The sequence below is a fragment of the Lepidochelys kempii genome, chromosome 1 (assembly GCF_965140285.1).
Source record: "Lepidochelys kempii isolate rLepKem1 chromosome 1, rLepKem1.hap1, whole genome shotgun sequence".
NCBI classification, from domain to species: domain Eukaryota; kingdom Metazoa; phylum Chordata; order Testudines; family Cheloniidae; genus Lepidochelys; species Lepidochelys kempii.
Window position 1 is genome coordinate 49,045,772 of NC_136380.1, and position 18,485 is coordinate 49,064,256.

The 18,485-nt window shown below is 39.7% G+C and overlaps 1 protein-coding gene across 6 annotated transcripts in view; it reads left to right on the plus strand.

Moving 5' to 3' along the window:
* Positions 1-18,485, plus strand: part of BRCA2 (BRCA2 DNA repair associated) — a 96,911-nt gene that overhangs the window by 31,470 nt on the left and 46,956 nt on the right. For 4 of the 6 annotated variants that reach the window (XM_073341432.2, XM_073341459.2, XM_073341469.2 and 1 more), the window contains 5 exons: positions 1,423-6,633; positions 8,645-8,737; positions 10,810-10,879; positions 11,352-11,794; positions 13,634-13,854. In XM_073341432.2, the coding sequence (XP_073197533.2) occupies positions 1,423-6,633; positions 8,645-8,737; positions 10,810-10,879; positions 11,352-11,794; positions 13,634-13,854 (6,038 nt within the window). The remainder of the gene's footprint in view (positions 1-1,422; positions 6,634-8,644; positions 8,738-10,809; positions 10,880-11,351; positions 11,795-13,633; positions 13,855-18,485) is intronic. The other 2 variants (XM_073341451.2, XM_073341441.2) reach the window with 2 other exon arrangements.

An 18,485-nucleotide genomic window follows, 5' to 3' on the forward strand; every position in this document is an offset into this window, starting at 1 on the left:
ATGGGCATGGAGTATTCTAGAGAGAGTGTCTCTAGGTCAGGGTTCATGAACAGTATGGGGAACATTGTACTACCGTTGCATCCTTTATGTGTAGCTGGAGGGCTTGAATCTCTAGACCAGAGGTGGGCAAACATCCTGCCTGGCCCTTGAGCTCTCAGCTGGGGAGGCTAGCCCCTGGCCCCTCCCCTGCTGTCCTCCCTCCCCCGCAGCCTCAGCTTGCTGTGCTGCCCGCCCTGCTGCCCGCACTCTGGGCAGCATGGCTGCAAACTCCTGCCAAGGACCGTGGCTGGCTCCGGCTGGTAAGGGGGCAGGAAGCGGGGGTGTTGGATAAGGGGCAGGGGGTCCCGGGGGCAGTCAGGGGACAGGGAGCAGGGTTGGATAGGGGGTGGGGTCCTGGGGAGGTGGTTAGGGGCAGGGGGTCCCAGGAGGGGATGGTCAGGGGACAAGGAGCAGGGGGCGGTTGGATGGGGCGGAGGTTTGGGGGGGCAGGGTGGTCAGGGGGTGGGGAATGGGGGGGTTGGATGAGGTGGAGGTTCTGGGGGGGCGGTCAGGGCACTGGGAACAGGGTGTGGGAGTCCCGGGGGGCCTGTTAGGGGGTGGGGGTGTGGACAGGGGGCAGGACAGTTAGGGGACAGGGATGGGGCGGTTGGATAGGGGGTGGGGTCCCGGGGGGGGCAGTCAGAGGTAGGGGTCCCGGAAGGGGGCAGTCAGGGGAGAAGGAGCAGGGGGGATTGGATGGGTCGGGGGGTTCTGAGGGGGGCAGTCAGGGGGAAGTGAGAGAGGATGGATAGGGGGCGGGGGCCAGGCTGTTTGGGGAGGCACAGCCTTCTTTACTTAGCCCTCCATACAGTTTAGCAACCTTGATGTGGCCCTCGGGCCAAAAGGTTTGCCCACCCCTCCTCTAGACTTTTCCATCTGGTACCTTTCAGGAGCACTAAAACACTTTTTAAAAAAAAATCTGCCAGGGTTAATGTAAATTATACACCTGTTGTGATATACATAATTTCTTTTCAAAAGCTGTGAATCCCGCCTCGTGATGCTCTTACCGCAGAATCCATGTGCTGTGACTTCACAAGGGGGACACCTATTCCTCTATTTTAACAAAAGCATTACTTGATTTGTGATCACAACTCATGGTATTTGAACTGAAGGCTACTGATTTCTGTTCATGGTAAAGTCAATTGTCAGACCACGATTAAAGTATATAAGGCCCTGATCCTGCAAACACATACTTGAAATCAGTGGGACTACTCGTGGTTATATAATTAAGCATGTACACAAATGTTTACATAATTGGGGCCAAAGTTGTATTTAAGGGCTAAGTTAATTAACTTCAGTTTATTTGAATAAGTGAGAACTGCTTTGTGTCTTCTATTTATTGACATGTCTAACTATTTTACAATGTTTTTCATTTCCTTATAGATCTTTTGGTTTCTTCTTCTGAGAGAAAGTATTTGCGGTCAGATACTGAGGAAAATTCCATGCTATTGAGCAAATATGCCACAAGAGCAGATAGAGTAGATAACTCACCTAATAGTTCTTTCAATAACAGAATGATACATCAAGACTTGAAAGACGTTTTAAGAAATAATAGCAGGGAACATCAGCCTGCTTCATCATTAGATTGCTCAGAAACGTCCAATACTCCAAAAGAATATTTAGTGGTTTCTTCAAACAGTAGAAATGTTTTGAGTGTAAAGCCTAAAGTTATAGCCACAGCTTGCCTCCTAACAACAAAGCATTCCGAAATGGACTTTGGTAGGATTAAACATGTGGTTAAGTGCCTAAAGAAAGACGAGATGGATATGCATAGGAACGTTAATCCAAATAATGACACTGTTATACTTCAGATCTTTAAGGATCAACCTGGAGAGCCGTCTAGTGATAATGAACAGTTGGTTGAAATGAAACAAGAGCCAGTATCTATGAAAAATTGTCACTTCAGTGATACTTTGAGTGAAATTAACCTTGACATAAGTAAGAACAATAGTGTTTGTTGCAATAAAAAAACATCAGGAGATGAAGATGGTGTTACAGGCCATTTGCCAATAGATGAATGCGAAGCTGTAACTCTGCCACCTATGGCGATTCAGCCATATAAAAATTCTAGCACTGTGTTAAACAGAGAGAGAAAAACAGATGTAGTTCCATTTTCAAAAGTTATAGCTGCTGATCAAGAAACCAAGTCAATTGAAAAGGAAGAAAATAAGCTTCAGACAGCTGCTAACAAAAACACTGTAACTCTAGAAAGTGGCAAAAAACCGTTTGATCACAAAGACTGTGGTTCATTACAAGTTGTAATTTCTGAAAAATCTACCTTGCCAGAGCTTGTATTACAAGTCAGACCTGAACAAATAGTCTCAGGCTTTGTTACACAAGAACCAGAGCCTAATGTAGAAGATAAGTATTGCATAGAGAAGGTGATCAAACTTAGTTCCAAACATATTGCATCAGATAAAGATTTATATTCAAAAAAACCTTTATGTTTAGACATCATGTCAAAAGAAAACCCAGAAGACAAAGAGAAATGGTCAGGACATGCAAGTTTTAATGGCCATGGCTTAAATGAAAGCTTTGGTGGCTTCCAAACTGCTTCTAATAAGCAGATAAAACTCTCTGAAAATAGCATTACAAAAGGCAAAATGTTGTTCAAAGATATGGAAGCTGAGTGCCTTGAAGACTTTTCCAGAGAAGAGGTCAAAAACATTTCAAATCAAATTACAAAGGAAAATGTTAAGATTTCTCCAGTTGTGGATAATAAATTGGACACTAACGATTCCCATGGTTTTGATTCACAGGCAAGTCTTGTTGAACCTAAGAATGCACAAGGTATCCTGCCTGAAAGCATTGATTCATCTCTTCAAAACTTGCCTATAAATCGACAACCTCAACTAAACAGAACTTTGACAGCAAGCCAAGAAGCTGAAATTACTGAACTTTCTAACATACTGGAAGAAACAAATAGTCAGTTTGAATTTACACAGTTTAGAAAGCAAAGTAATATAGTGCAAAATAATAGCTCTGAACTGTCTGGATGTGTAGATACAAATGAAACAACTAACTTGAAGAATATTTCTGATATGTGGCAAGATGCTGATTTTGATGACTCTTTTGAAACTGAAGCCCAAAGAGTAAATGATAAATCTAGTAAGCACACCACAAATGAAGAGTCTACAGTGATGGGTAATGTAAAAGAAGAGAGAGATATTTTCCAGAAAAATAACTGTGAAGAGTTTACCTCTACTAACTTATGCAGAAATGCAAATAAGACACTTCTTGTCCCAAGTTTTTCAGTATCTACACATGACAGTTTTTCTAATTTTGGAGGGTTTAGTTCAGCTGGAGGCAAAAAAATTAATATTTCTAATGAGGTTTTGATGAGAGCTGCAAAATTGTTCAGTAACCTGGATGATGATGGTGAGATGTTTAAACCCACTGAGATGAATCCCAGAAGTGGTTATTCTAATAAACACATGACTTCTAGAAGGAATGTTTCCAGATGTTTGCCAGAAAAAGACAACTATTGTGGAGAAAGTTTAAAAGATGCAAATGTTGAATACCAAAATACACTGAAAAATAATGAAGAAAATATTAATACATTTGTGCAAATACATAAAGAAAATCAGGGGGAAAGTACAAAAAATTTTGGTGAAAATGATTTTATTTCTAGTAGTACAAAAATTAATAATTTAAAAGCTATTAAATATTCTAGATATAAGATGGAAAATGGTCTGTCATCTAGTGAAAACCACAATCAGACTCTGAACATCTCAACAAAAAAAAATGAGTGTGACACTCAGTATAGTTTACAAGAAGGTTTGTCAGACCTAACATGTTTGAGCGAAGTGTCTAAAACTGAAGAAATATTAACTTTAAATATTTCAGATGAAACAGAACTGGATCCTAATAAAAATGAACAAAAGGTAAAAAATCTAGATGATTTTCAAATTGCATCTCGCAGTAATATATCAGTATCCCTAGCATCATTGGATAAACTCCATTTGTTTGAAACATGCACAGAAAAAGAGCTGGATAATATTTCATCAAATTCCAATAAGCAAATGAGAAATAGTGTAAACAAGAAAGGCAGAGGTGCTACTTCTGTAAAAAAAACCATTAATGTAAACCAAAACAAATCCAAAATAGGCTCTGACCATCAACAAATCTCCATCCAAGACACAGATTTTGAAATAAAAAATATAAAACAGAACAATATGACGAGTTTCCATACCGCTAGTGGCAAGAGAGTTATAATTACTAATGAATCTTTGACTAAAGCAAAACAAATTTTTGCAGAAGAAAATGTTTTCCTAGAAAATAAGCATAATATTGGTAATTTTGAGGACTCCAAGATTCAGGCTTTAAAAAAAAAGAAATATAACAAAGACATTATCAAAAATTGTGAGTTATTTGCAGAAATTACTCCCAAATGTTATCAAGAAATGCTTAACCTTACAGGTAACTTTGTTTCTAAAGAACTTGATAATCTACCTAAAAAGATATTAGATGATAGTCTAATTAAACAACCTGTGGATGTTGAAACTGTGAAAAAACTTTCAGTAGAGGTACATTTATCTGCTAATTTGGACAAAGAACCTGAAGAACACTCAGAAACTTCATTTTCAAAAAAGCCTGTTTGTGTGGCCATAGGAAAGTCAGATTTAGGATTTTATACTGGAAATGACAAAAAAAAATCTCTAAGTGAGGCATCTTTATTTGAGGCAAGAAAGCTATTTGCAGAGGGAGATCTGGAAAATTCACCCAAAAAAAATGATGGCTCAGAAAGTACATTAATTGTTTCTGCTATTGACCAGATTACTACAGATTTGCATTTAAAAGAAGTATCCGATATTCTTGCAGAACATCCCATCTACATGAATATGAAAAATATTTTAACTGTAAAGGAGGACAAAATAAAAAATGATTCTCTTTACTTAACTCACAGGGAAGAACATTGCTCTTTTCATTTAAAAGATGATAGTAAAGGGTCTGACTTTCAACATTCAAATGATTCAAGTCATGATGTAAACTGCTTCCCAGAAAATATGGATAGTGTTTCTCAAGATCAGCCACTCGTAAGTCTCACTGCAGACAAAAACAACTTAGTTAGTTCTGAAGAAGATTTTCAAAATGAGAGTTATGTGAATCAAAACTGTGATTTAAAATTTCTGGATGCCAAGAATGTTTTGAAAATCTCAGCCACTGAAGTGGCAGGCTCCAGTTCAAAGTTTTCTAAGGATGGACTAGTTCCATTCAGTACAGCAAGAGGTAAAACAGTCACTGTTTCCTATGATGCACTAAAGAGAGTCCAACAAATGTTTCCAGAAAACTCTGATAAATCTAGGAAACAGAACACTGAAACTAAATCAGAAACTAATCAAAATGAAATTGCAGCAAATTGCTCTCAGACCTTGGACAGTGCTAAGTGCCCCACTTCTGCTAACTCTTCAAATATAGACAAGAATGAGACCTATAATTCATCTACATGCCATTTTCCCAATGCAAATGAGAACAGCTATGACGATGGACAAGCACTACAGTACAGTAGAAATAAATCTGTAGATATTGGGTCTGAGCCAAGTCCTCAGACATCATGCTTTCAGGTGAATGACACATTTTCTGGCCTATGTAAATTTCCTAAAAAACTAAATCATCAGTCAGACTTTTCTACAGGTAATTATGGATTTTTTAGCACAGCAAGTGGTAAACCTGTACAGTTATCGGAAGATTCATTAAAGAAAGCTAGAAGTCTCTTTTCTGAAATTGAAAATAATAATTGGTCAGATCAACAATGTGTATCAGAGCTGAAATGTGATTATGATGCATCTTCAGTTGGGGACCAAGTAGAAAAGTTTGTTGGAACAGGAAGTACTTCAGCACTTAGGAAATCTGAGATAGCAATATTACAAGAAAAAAGATTTCCAATCCCTGAACTGATTTCAAATGCTACTTTCAGATTCAGCTCAGCAAGTGGAAAGCAAGTGCTAGTTTCTGAAAATGCTTTTCTGAAAGTGAAGCAGGTGTTCGATGACACTGCCAACAGCAAATACTGCTTTGCAGATCAACTTAGTTTAAGACAAGATCCTGTTACAGCCCTAAAATCTTCTTTTAATTATGTTGATGCAACCAAAGCAGTAGATGAAGCCTCTTTAAAATCCCAAATCCAGGAAACTCATAATGAAGAACTTGACTTAACAAACAGCTGTCCTGTTGAAATGAAGCCTTTACGAAACGTTTACAATATTAAAATACCTGCATGTGCACCTCACAGTGAGAAAGATGAGCACCTAACTCTGTTAAACAGTTTTACACCTTCAGAGGAGACTCAGCTTTTCGAAAAAGAGCATCACGGTCTAAATAGGATGGAAATGGAAGCTGAAGCAGTTTCGTGCAGTGCTCCAACTAAAACAAAGCTGGATGTTTATCATCTTACATGCTCCCAAAGTTCAGAAAAATACTTGGAAACAGAAGCAGTAGAAAGTGCCAAAGCTTTTATGGAAGATGATAAACTCTCTAATTCTAAAGTAGAAAATAATACAAAAAAAAACCTCTTTTTTTGTAGAAAGATTGATAAAAACTGTCCATTAAACATGAGAATTGGGAAAAGACACATGGAAGAGAAAACCTCACTTGGTAGGTGTCTTTTTTTTTTTTTTTTTTTTCAATTCCAGTAAGGGCATTTAATTTTGCATTTCTAAATAGTTTAGAGCACTTTGCAGTATAACTTGTTTAAGCTGATTTTAAGTAATCTAAGGGTTGAACCTGCTCTCCTTGATTTCAATGTCAAAACTCTCTTTGACATTGGTGATAACTTATCTATTGATTTCAGATGGCGCACGAGCAGGACTCTTGTTATGAAGCACAAACCGTACTTTAATAATTAGCATAATTCTAAAGCTGCAGATTTTTTTTGCTGATATTTATGAAAGCTACTGCTGCCACCTGAAAGCTATGGCAGACTCTCACTTTTCAGCATAGGGGGCCAGAACAGTAGCTCCTTCCTCCTGGGAGCAGGCAAGTGCTAATGGTATCTCTCTCTCTGCAAATCTAATTAGCTGCGTCTAAAGGGTATTCAGTCCCAGAAAAGGACAGGTAGTGTTTCCACCTTCATTATTTAGTGTCTCATCAGTGGAGAATAGCTTTCAGTTGTGACAGGATTTCATAGGGATTCCACGGGTAGAAGTGCTCCCTACATGGATGTCTGAATTAGGACATCTCTACCTGCCTAAGGGCTTGTCTACACTGGCAATTTACGGTCAAACACCCCCCTGAGCACAGCAAGTTTCAGTGCTGTAAAGCACCAGTGTAAACAGTATGCCAGTGCTGGGAGCCACGCTTCTTGTGGAGGTGGGGTTTTTTTAGAATGCTGGGAGAGCTCTCTCCCAGCGCTCTGCCGTGACTACACAAGTCATGTTAAAGTGCTGTTGCTGCCAGCGTTTAGTCACACCCTCTCCAAAGCTACTTTTAGCATTTCCTGTGGATTTCTTGCCATCCTGGCTGTGCAAGGGAGGTTGCAGGCACCTTGTGCCACACAGACAACTTTGTGGCATACTAATCCCCCGCCTCCCTCTTCTGAGCAAGAACTTCCTCCAAGGTCTATAGTAGCTTATGCTCCCCATAGATATTACCATGGAGTGAATCAAGCATATTGTCTACAAAGAAGTCTCCAACAAACTGTCTATTGTGTGAAGTTTTAGAAGCACTCCCAACAATGCTACATAATAGAGCCAGACAGGAAAAAAGTTTGCAAATTAAATCATCGGGATCCATTACTTCTGGAAAAGACTTTAACCATTTAAACTGATTTGACAAGAATGTTTTGATAATATTTAGTGTAGTTCTGAGAAGGGCTATAACCCCCTAAACAGACAGCCCCAAAGCTGATAAAACAGCCTAATCTTTCCACTTACACAAGCTATTTCCCTGCATTAGTACAGAGTGTAGGTTGCTCTGACATCACTAGCCCTGTAGGAAAGCTGCTTTATAGATATGCAAAAGCAAGGTAAATAAACACTTTTTGTTCAAATGTCTTTTAATTAAGTGTTTGGATAGTCATCAGTTTCTTATAAAATTGACCTTGGTTTTTAATTGGGAGGGTTTAAGGAAACATATCTCTTCACCTTGTGAATTGCTAATACTATGGTAATAAGGATGTATAATAGTGCCTAAGATAATAGTGTCAGTCAGACTTGGAATATTCTCCTTAAAGATTTTTGAAAAAATTTCTCTCTTTACTTTATATTCAAACTTAAAATTATTTATCATGTTCAGTTTTGTCAGTGATTTTTACAAAACACTTTACATAGTATAACAATATTTCAAATAATCAAGGTGTTTGAAACAGGCATGATATATGTGTATAACGGAACCGTAGACAAAATGCATTCCTATTTGATATCCTTCTCTTTGCTTTGATTACTAAACAGAAGCCAAATTGTGGGAAAAGACATTTAAATTCAGAAAGTGTGGTCTGTAAAGTTTCTAATTTTAGTTTGACGCAACTCTTTAAATGCTAAATGTAGAAGTTCAGCTACTATATTATAGTGGGAGAGATACTGAGCTTAAGGTGCCACAAGTACTCTTCTTTTTTTGAGCTTAAGAGAAAATTCTTTTTCAAAATTGGTGTATGTAATTTATTTTTCAGGAGAACCTCCAATTAAAAGACAACTATTACCTGAATTTGACAGAACAGAGAATCCCCACAAATCTTTGAAAGCTTCAAAAAGCACTCCAGATGGTAATTTTATTTTTCTTGTTCATATACGATATAGTAAATTGTCATATCAAGTGCCATTTATAGTTCTTCTTTTTTGAATAAACCAAAACAAAGAAGTTAATGAATTAAGATTGCTTAAACGCTTTTCCCATCAACACACTCATGAAAAATCAAGGAAATCGCCATTTAAGCAATATTAACATCTGTGCTAACCTGAAATCAGATGCCTTACCACACAAATAGAATACTGAAGTATATTCACAGCTCACCTCTATAAAAAAAAAACTCTATCACTTCCAACATACAATCATCCGCAGTGCATGCATCCAGTAACTCAAAATTTCAAACTGCAACCTCAGTAAGATGAGGATACCTTACCAATAGGTGCATTTTTATGTAAACTAGTATATTATTTCTGCATAAAAATTTGGAGGTCTGAGTTAAAACATATTAACACCGAAGAGTCTTTGAGGAATATAGCTGCAGAGAGATCTTAACATCCCAAAGAGATGCTCTTTTAGATACCTTGAAACATTTTTATGGAGGGCCTTGAAGACTGGGACCAAGAATTTTACCCTGACCTGGTATTTTGTGGGGAGTCAGTGTAGTGACCAGAGCACTGGGGTTCATATGCTCTTGGCACCTGGTGTTGGTAAGGCGGGAGGCTGCAAACTAATTAAGCTAATTGATCTTTTTTAAGGACTGTCATCCTATCTAGATATACAAAGTTGCAGTGATTCACTCTGAAGGTCATAAAAAGCATGTATCACAGTGACAAAATTGTCATCAGACAATTTTGTAGAATTTAATAGGTGGCATTCTTTAGAGTGGCAGTTACTTGAGACTTAAGAATCAGTGAGGAGTGTAAAAAGGCCCATAATGTACCGACCAACTAATCACCTGGAAGCAGACTCCTTTAATAGAGGGTGATTGGATAGCAGTAGATAGCTCTTGGAAGCATTTTACACATTCTACAAGCATCTCTTCCATCTTGCCTTGGTTGAGTTTCTGCCAGTTATCTTTAATCCAGGTACTGATTGCAGCCAGCCACACACTGATATTTGGGAGAGGATACTGGTTATGCCTTCTGCACTGGAAGCGAAGCCAGGGATCATCTGCATAATGCTGATGTGAGATTGTGGTCTCCCCCACTTTGCTTCTCACCCAATGGCTTCATGTAGATGTTAAAAAGGATGTATTAGGATTTCTTTGGCACCATTAGTTTGAGCTAGAACAGCTATAAAATTGACGAAAAGACAAAAAATAATTACTGTAAGCTATATTCACACGTGTCTGAAGTACTGAGATGTGAAAAGTCTAAGCTGTCTACTACTGAGCTAATCTGAAATATAGCAGGGCTTAACATTTCTGGTCAGAAAGAATGCCTGTGGGCCAGAGGGTTTCTAGAAGCAGGCAGGTGAAGAGACACAGGCTATGTCTACGCTACCGCAGTAAGTCAACCTATGCTATGCAACTCCAGCTGCGTAATTAGTTACCGCGGGGTCGATGGGAGAAAATCTCCTGTTGACTTACCTTACTTTTCTCGTTGGGGGTAGAGTACGGCGGTCGATTGGAGAGTGGTCTGCAGTCGATTTGGCGGGTCTTTACTAGACCTGCTAAATGGATCTCAGAACGTCAATCCCGGTTGTGGTGTAGACCTGCCCACAGATCTGTGCCAAAAGAGGCTTTGCTGCTGGTTTCTAGCAGCTCTGTTAGGCAGGCAAGGGAGTTCTAATAACACGAACTGCTCTCACAATAATAGTAGCTGTTCAGGTTTTGGATCTGGGAAGCATATCTGAGCTCACTTGTCAGCACAGCAAAACTTACTTTTCACTCACTAATGGTAACCAAGGAGACCTAAATATTGGTCTCTTAAGACAAAGAGAATTTTATATGAAATCAGTTCATTTCCTTAAAAAATAAAAAAGGAAAAAAAAACCTGTTTATTGACTCTGTAGACTTGTGTGTATTATTTGTATATGTGTGTGTGTGTATACATTGTGGGTTGGTATACACACACACACACACACACACAATCTTCCAGAAACATCACATGTGCCATTGAAACATACTATGTTTTCATTATTTTTTAGGCACAGTGAAAGACAGAAGAAAGTTTATGTACCATATTCCTTTAAAACCTGAAACTTGTGTTCCTTTCAGGTAAGAAAAAAATGTGTAGTATAATTTCAGATTTATTTCTAAAGAATTGCTTAACAGAATATGGGGTGAATATGTTCTTCTGGATTGATTTAATCTTACTATAGTAATTTGCTACACAATTTTCTAAAAAAAATGCTAATCAATTTTAATTCAAATTATACTGAAACATCATCTAAATTTTTGCCTTACTATAAAACTGCTGCAATATTCCATGGAAATTCTACATATGTGTTCAGATTTTATTTTTCCATAGATATGAAATGTTGTATTAGGTAACCTGATTTCTTTGAAGTAATAAAGCATTAGCTAGTTCTAAGAATTATTTTATGTGAATGTAATTGAAAGTTGTTTACTAAATGGGAGACTATTAAAGAAAAAATTATAAGGAATGACAGACTTTGTTAGGTTTTGTATGAAAATTTACTGATAGCCAAGCTCAATTATATGTTGTTCAATATTTTCCTCTATACAGTGCTACTAAAGAACGACAAGAAGTCAAGAATCCTAATCTTACTATACCAGACCAGGGTTTTAAAGAATTTAAATCTAAATCTGACATTTTTCAGCATCATGTGTTAAGACAGTCTTTAAGTGGTACATCAGGCTTTTTTACTCCATTTAATAAGATTTCTGCTGAAGAAAGTGAGAAAAGAAGAAATCTGCCGGTATTGAGCAAAACTGCCAAAACTTTTGTGCCACCTTTCAAAGTTAAGACAAATGTTTCCACAAATGAGCAGCATGGCAGCAAAAGACTTGACTCATTGATTAACAAAAATATGAATAGAGATAAAGAACTAAAAGATGTCACAATTCAACCAAATACTGGAGAGTCTGAAGATTATCAGTTAGAGGAGAAAGATTGCACCAATCAAGTTACAGTGTGTAATTTAGGAGATAATGGAGATGGTGATTCAGGTATTTTCAAGCAAACATTTTTGAACATATATCTGTTGTGAGCAGTAATTGTTTGAATATAACCTTGAAGGTTTTTGCATATTATTGAGAGTTTATTGCTTTTATTTTTAAACCTAGATGTAGGAACATTAGAAATTTAAAAATTTAAAAGTAAAAATCTTTTTTCAATATTTGATTGATTTTGGTCTGTGATATTCATAATGCTGTATTTGCATTTATATGTAAATTTTGAAAGTGAGTCAAGGACTTGATATACCTTTGGACACTGGTTCTTGGAAAATAAGTTGTGTGACAGCTATTTGAATTTCATTTAACATTTGGTTATACATTTTTGTTTAACATACAGCATTCTAGGTGCTGTATAGAATGGTCACTTGTAGTATGTTTTATTTATTTATACATACATACGTACGTACATTTATTTTGTTGGCTAATGTTTTTAAAATTTAGGTCCAATCCTGTCAAACACTCATTGCCAGCATTTTCCAAGAGGCATAAGTGAATTAGGTACTCAGCTTTCAGTGGGAGTTGGGATTACCTTTACACACACACACACACACACACACACACACACAGTGTAAGTTTTAACAGTGGCTGTTTTAAACAAACAATTTAATACTGTACACAGCAATGATGATTGTGAAGCTTGGTTGAGGTGGTGAAATAAGAGGGTGGGATATTTCCCAGGGAATGCCTTACTGCTAAATTATATGAACTAGCATTTGGCTGAGCCCTCAAGGGTTAGCACGTTGTTAATGTAGCCTCACACTCTATAAGGCAGCACAAATGGAGGGAGGGGAGACCGCATGGCAGACAGAGACACACACCCTGTGTGTGGGAGAGAGAGAGAGATGCACATTGCCCCTTTAAGTACGCTGACACCACTCTAAGTACATTGCCTTTTTAAGTAGATCAGCAAGTTGAGACCGCAGCTGTGGCCAGCAAGCTCTCTCTGTCCTGAGCCGTCATGTCCCCATCCTGCTCTATTTGGAGAAGGGGTAAGCGGGGGGGGGGGCAGGAGTAGAGGGGAGGGGGACACCCTGACATTAGCCTCCCTCTTCCCCGTCCTCTCCGCATAGTAAGCTGGAGGCTCCGGGGAGCAGCTCCAAGGCAGAGGGCAGGAGCAGCACATGGCAGCGAGGGGAGGGACAGCTGAACTGCCAGCAATTGGTAGCCAGCTGGGCGGCTGCCACACAGGGAACTTAGGGGAGTGGGGAGCTGATGGGAGGCTGCCGGTCCACCCTAATTCCAAGCCCCCACCAGCTAGCTGCAACGGGCTGGTCTTCCTGCAAGCAGTGGACAAAGCAGGCGGCTGCCAAACAATGTTATAAGGGAGCATTGTGCGACTTTAAACAAGCATGTTCCCTAATTGAACAGAAACGTAACAACGAAACAGCGTTAACTGGGATGACTTTAAGTGAGGAGTTACTGTGATTATGTGCATAAATTTATACCCATCTATAAGTGTTTGCAGAGTTAGGCCCATTGTTTACAAGGAAAAGGTCACTTTTTACAATCTCAAGATTATAGATTCAGAAATGATTGACTACTTTCTATTTATTTAATGTTTTCAACAAAAACAAACTTAGATTCTAGAATAAGAGTGTTTAACTTTGTTTGAAATGCACTCATTGAACTAAACATTTTAAAATGTTTTCAATGAATGATGCTTCTTAAATCGTTTTGATTCTGTATGTTTGCTCTATGGCAAATTCTAAAAATTATGTGAGCTAAAAAAAAATCATGCTTGTTACCCACTTGCTTTTACTGAATTGAGTTCATATCCTAAATTAACACACAATTGAAACAGGATTTGATGTGTGGTGGTTTTTTTCCTAGCAGATTTGATGGAAATGATTGCAAACCTTCACTGTGCCAGAAATCTGCAAGAGATGAGAATTAGGAAGAAAAAAAGGCAAAATATTCACCCACAGCCAGGCAGTCTTTATCTCATGAAAACATCTGCAACAAAAAGGATCTCCCTGAAAGCTGCTGTAGAAGAAAAATCTCCTAGTACTTATTCCATTGAACAGGTGGATCTTCACTGTATTCTTCACAAGGTTTAGCTAATTTTGAATATGTGAATTTAAGTGAAATATGTATCTTCTTGGATTTTATAGCCAAATATTACAGCAGTACATTCACTAAGGTTGTAATTACAATAAAAAAAATTAACTAGTACATGCAGTCATTTTAGTTTTAAGAAACTTTTGTACCTCTGTGGCCCTTCAAAAATTATATTACAAAATAAGAGTAGAGCAAATTACAAAGGTGAAGTGAGGGGTTGTAAATCCCCTAGTGAGATGGCTCTTAACCCACAATAGTTAATCCTAAAATGAAATTTCAGCCTTTTATATAACATGTTCTGATTTCTGCTGAGATCCTACTAGTGATTTTTCCTCTTTTCTGTTACCTTGGAGCCAAATTGGTTTCAGAAGCCTCTTGTTCACAGGAAAGGAGCAGCATCTCATAGTCATCCCACTGTTCTTATTGGCTGTGGTGGTTTTTGGTTTTTGTAATTAATATGGGTGATATCACTCTGAGAAACCTGAGACTTTCCTCATAGCCCACAGTGTGTATAAAAGATTTGGCTTTACTAGAGAATTGATAGCTTTAGAAATGATTAACTGAAAAGCCTGGTAATAGCTAATAGGTGACATGTATGGTCTCTTAGGCATGAATGTAGCAAATTGGGGTTCAAGTTTTATTCCACCTTCTTATTCCACCTTTTTTTCCCTCTAGCTAAAATGACAAGCTTGCCATTATAATAGAGAAAAATAATCTTTTAAATGATGTTTTGGGTCTTGTGTAGGCAATTGGTTTTGTTTTAAATATTTTACTCGTTGGTGTTTATATTCATCTTCTTTGTAAACTTAGGACAAAAGGGTTCAATTCGACAATACAAAAATATCCATGTAAAATCTTTTACTGCTGACTGAGGATCTCGTGCTGTTTATGCAAATTTTGTTGAGAAATGTTTGATAAGGGAAAATTTTAGATTAATAGATTATAAAGACAGAAGGGACTATGGTGAAAATCTAGTTTGACTTCCTGTATAATATAGGCCCTAAGGCTTCCCTGAGTTAATTCCTGTTTGACCCAGAGCATATCTTTTAGAAAAACTTGCAAGCTTTCTTTTTAAATTGACAGTGGTGGAGATTCCACTTCAATCTTTGGTAACTTTGTTTCTTCTTTGAGAGATGTCCCTGTGGGTGCTCCACAGTAGGTGTCAGTACGCCCCTGCGCCGTTGTTCAGAGATTTTTACAGCAGTATCCATGTTGGCCTCACATATGCGGAGCCTGCCTCATATACCAATCTTGTCTTAATAGTGTGCATGCGCGGCTGAACTTCTCAGTTCCTTCTCTACCATCCCCCTGCCAGAGTCGGACCTACAGCAGACTCGTTAAAACTTTTTCTCTTACCCATTCTACATCCTTTTCCCCCTTACTTTAGCACTCTAGTTACTAGATAAGTTCATCCCTTTAAAAAAAAAAAAATTTTTTTTGTTCCTGCTTGTTCCTCTCAGCCTCCAGCCGACGTTAATATGTCCGGCTCCCCAGGATTTAAACGGTGCTCTATATGCAGGGACGCCATCCCTATGTCGGATGGTCACTCCCAGTGTATAAAATGCCTGGGGGAGTTCCTCAAAAATGTGCCCATTGTTCCAAATTAAAATCCAAGGCACATAAAGATAGAGAACTCCGCCTGAAAATGATTCTTGGGCAGAAGTCACTCTGACCTGCTTCTGACCCAGGTATGGGCTCCTCAGTGAACCGCAGCCCTCCCGCCTCCAAAAAGGACAAAAAAAAAAAAAGACGACGCCTGCCTCCCTCACCCAAAAGGGAAACGTTGCAAGCAAAAGGGTTGCTGAGCAGGTCTATTTCTTTTGTGCAGACCTTTTCTCCACTCAGCACCTTTGATGTGCCGGTTCCCCTGGCATTGCGCTAATCCTGCCTCTGGCTGCGGTGACAGCACAAGCTCCCAGTGCCGAGGCTTCAGGCTTCAAGTTGCCTGCCTCTCTCATGGCACCGTCTGGCACCGCAATGGACACGGTGCCAGCACAGAGGACCTTGCTTGAACAGACCCGGGCTGTGCTTACCTTCCCAGCACAACCGACCTCAGCGCATGCATTGAGCGCTATGGTGCAGAGAACGTCGGTGCCGAATGACCCTCCATCACCACAGGTGCTCCTAACAGAGGATTTCTCTCACACAGGCTCCCTGGCACTGCAGTTCATTCATTCACTGGACCTACAGGTGTCACCTAACCTACAGTTACCTCTACTTGACACCTGTTTTTCTCCGGACATTCATGTGTGGTCCAGACACGTGACTCTGGCTGTATCTCACTTTTCTAGTGATGAGGAAGCCATAGTGCAGGGAGACTTTTCACCATACCAGTTCTCCCAGTCACAGAGCCAAATCAGCACTGGTCACAGAAAATCTAGGTCTTCGTTCATCAAAGACCTCCCGCCCTGGTATATAAACCCATGGATGGCACCACCTATGCCTTTTCCCCTGTCAGCGGCAATATGGGGTCCATGAGCACCATATAAGCGATTCCACTATGATCGCCAAGATGCCAAAAATAGGAGCAATGCCACCTTGCATACACCAGTGCATACGGCTATGAATGAGAGACAACAAGCTCTTACTCCACACTTTGATGAACACACTACACATGCTTCGCCAACCCTTGTGGAGCCTGTATCCACACAGGATGAGGCCATATTGCCTCCCCACCAACACTGTCGGATGATTTCTTAAAATTTCAAGATCTCTTCAAAAGAGTCGCCAGTGAATTGAGGATTAATCTGGAGGAAGTTTTCTGAAAACCAGCATGAGTTGACTGACATCCTGCAACCTTCCTCCACATCCAAGATTGCCTTACCTATAAATCCAGCCATTTTGGATCCTGCCAAAACCACTACTAGCAGACCTACCTGTAAGCGAGCTTACTGGAAATATTTTATTCCTTCCAAAGGGTCTGAGTTCCTTTTTACTCACCCAGCGCCAAAGACATTGGTAGTAGAGGTAGCTAACCCAGTTCCCAGGTCTACCCCAACTGATAAAGACAGTAAAAGGCTGGACCTGCTTCGTTGTAAAGTGTATGCTTCGTCCACATTACAATTCTGGATATCTAATTATGCGGCCATTCTGGCAAAATATGACCACAAAAATTATGAGAAACTCATGGACTTTATTTATGACATTCCAGAGGTGGGGAAAAAACAAACAAACAGTTTAAAGCTATAGTCTCTGATGGACAAATCATCTCCCGTATTGCACTACAAACTGCGCTTGATGTTGCTAACACAGCTGCGAGGTCCACTGCTACAGCAGTCGTGATGTGTCGAGCTTCATGGCTTTCATCATCATCTTTTCCTTGCAAGGTTCAGAATACCATAGAAGATCTCCTTTTTGGTGGTGAAAAACTATTTGCCAGTAACACCAATGATGTGCTTCACTCCATGAAGGACTCAAGAGCGACATTATGGTCTCTTGGTATCCAAACCCCTGCAAATAGGAAGAGACAATATAGATACCAACCTTATCAACATCCATGCTACCCAATGTATGCTCAACAAAGTCATAGACCATATGAACAACAATGTCCGTGACCAAGATATCAATGTTGCCACACCAATTCATCGGCTCCATGTCAACCCCCTCCCACTGATAGCAAATTTGAAGATGTGAGCAACAGTATAGAAAACATCATCCCTACTTCGTGCTCATTTCCCCCCCCCCCAGTCCCTTTTCGGGGACCCCTCTCACATACAACTGCTCCACCAAGAGGTGCATCACCTCCTCCAATTAGGAGCAGTACAACCAGCGCCTGACCAACACAGAGGAAAAGGGTTCTACTCCCAGTACTTTTTAAAACAAAAGAAAACTGGGGGATGGCGACCCATTCTCGACCTCAGATGCCTCAATAAATTCGTTAAATAAAATTTTTTAAAAAAATGGTGACTTGCAACCATAATTCCAGCACTGGAGCACGGAGATTGGATTTTCAGCCCTCGACCTGCAGGATGCTTATGTTCCTGTGACCATACATCCTGCCCACAGAGGTTTTATTCTCTTCGTTCTGGGCTCACAACACTACCAGTACAGGGTCCTACCTTTCGGCCTCTCGACTGCACCTTGTGTCTTTTCCAAACTCCTCACAGTCATAGCAGCTCATCTCAGAAGGCAGAGAATCATAATTTTTACTTACCTCGACAACTGCCTTTTCAAAGCCTGGACCCTCCAAGAAGCCATTCAGTCCACACAATGGACAGTCCAATGTTTCCATGCTCTTGGCCTGCGAATGAGCAAAGAAAATTTTCACTCACTCCCACCCAACAACTGGAGTTCATAGCAGCACATTTCGACTCATGCAAAAGAATAGCATCTCTCCCACTCCACCTTTATAACACTATCAACCTTTTCGTTCCCAAGCTGTGCAACAGTCCACAAGTGGCTGCACGAGCTTGCCTACAACTCCAAGGCCCCATGGCCTCTTGCAGTTTTGTAGTCAGGAACACTCGCCTCTTCATGAGGTGTTTCCAAAGCTGGATTCCACTGTCTACAGCCCGAATGTCCATGGTCTGAACAAACTTTTATACATACCTCCCAGAGTCTAGGACTCTCTCCATCGGTGGACATTGCCTCACAACCTTTGCTACAGGTCCCCTTTCTACAGGAC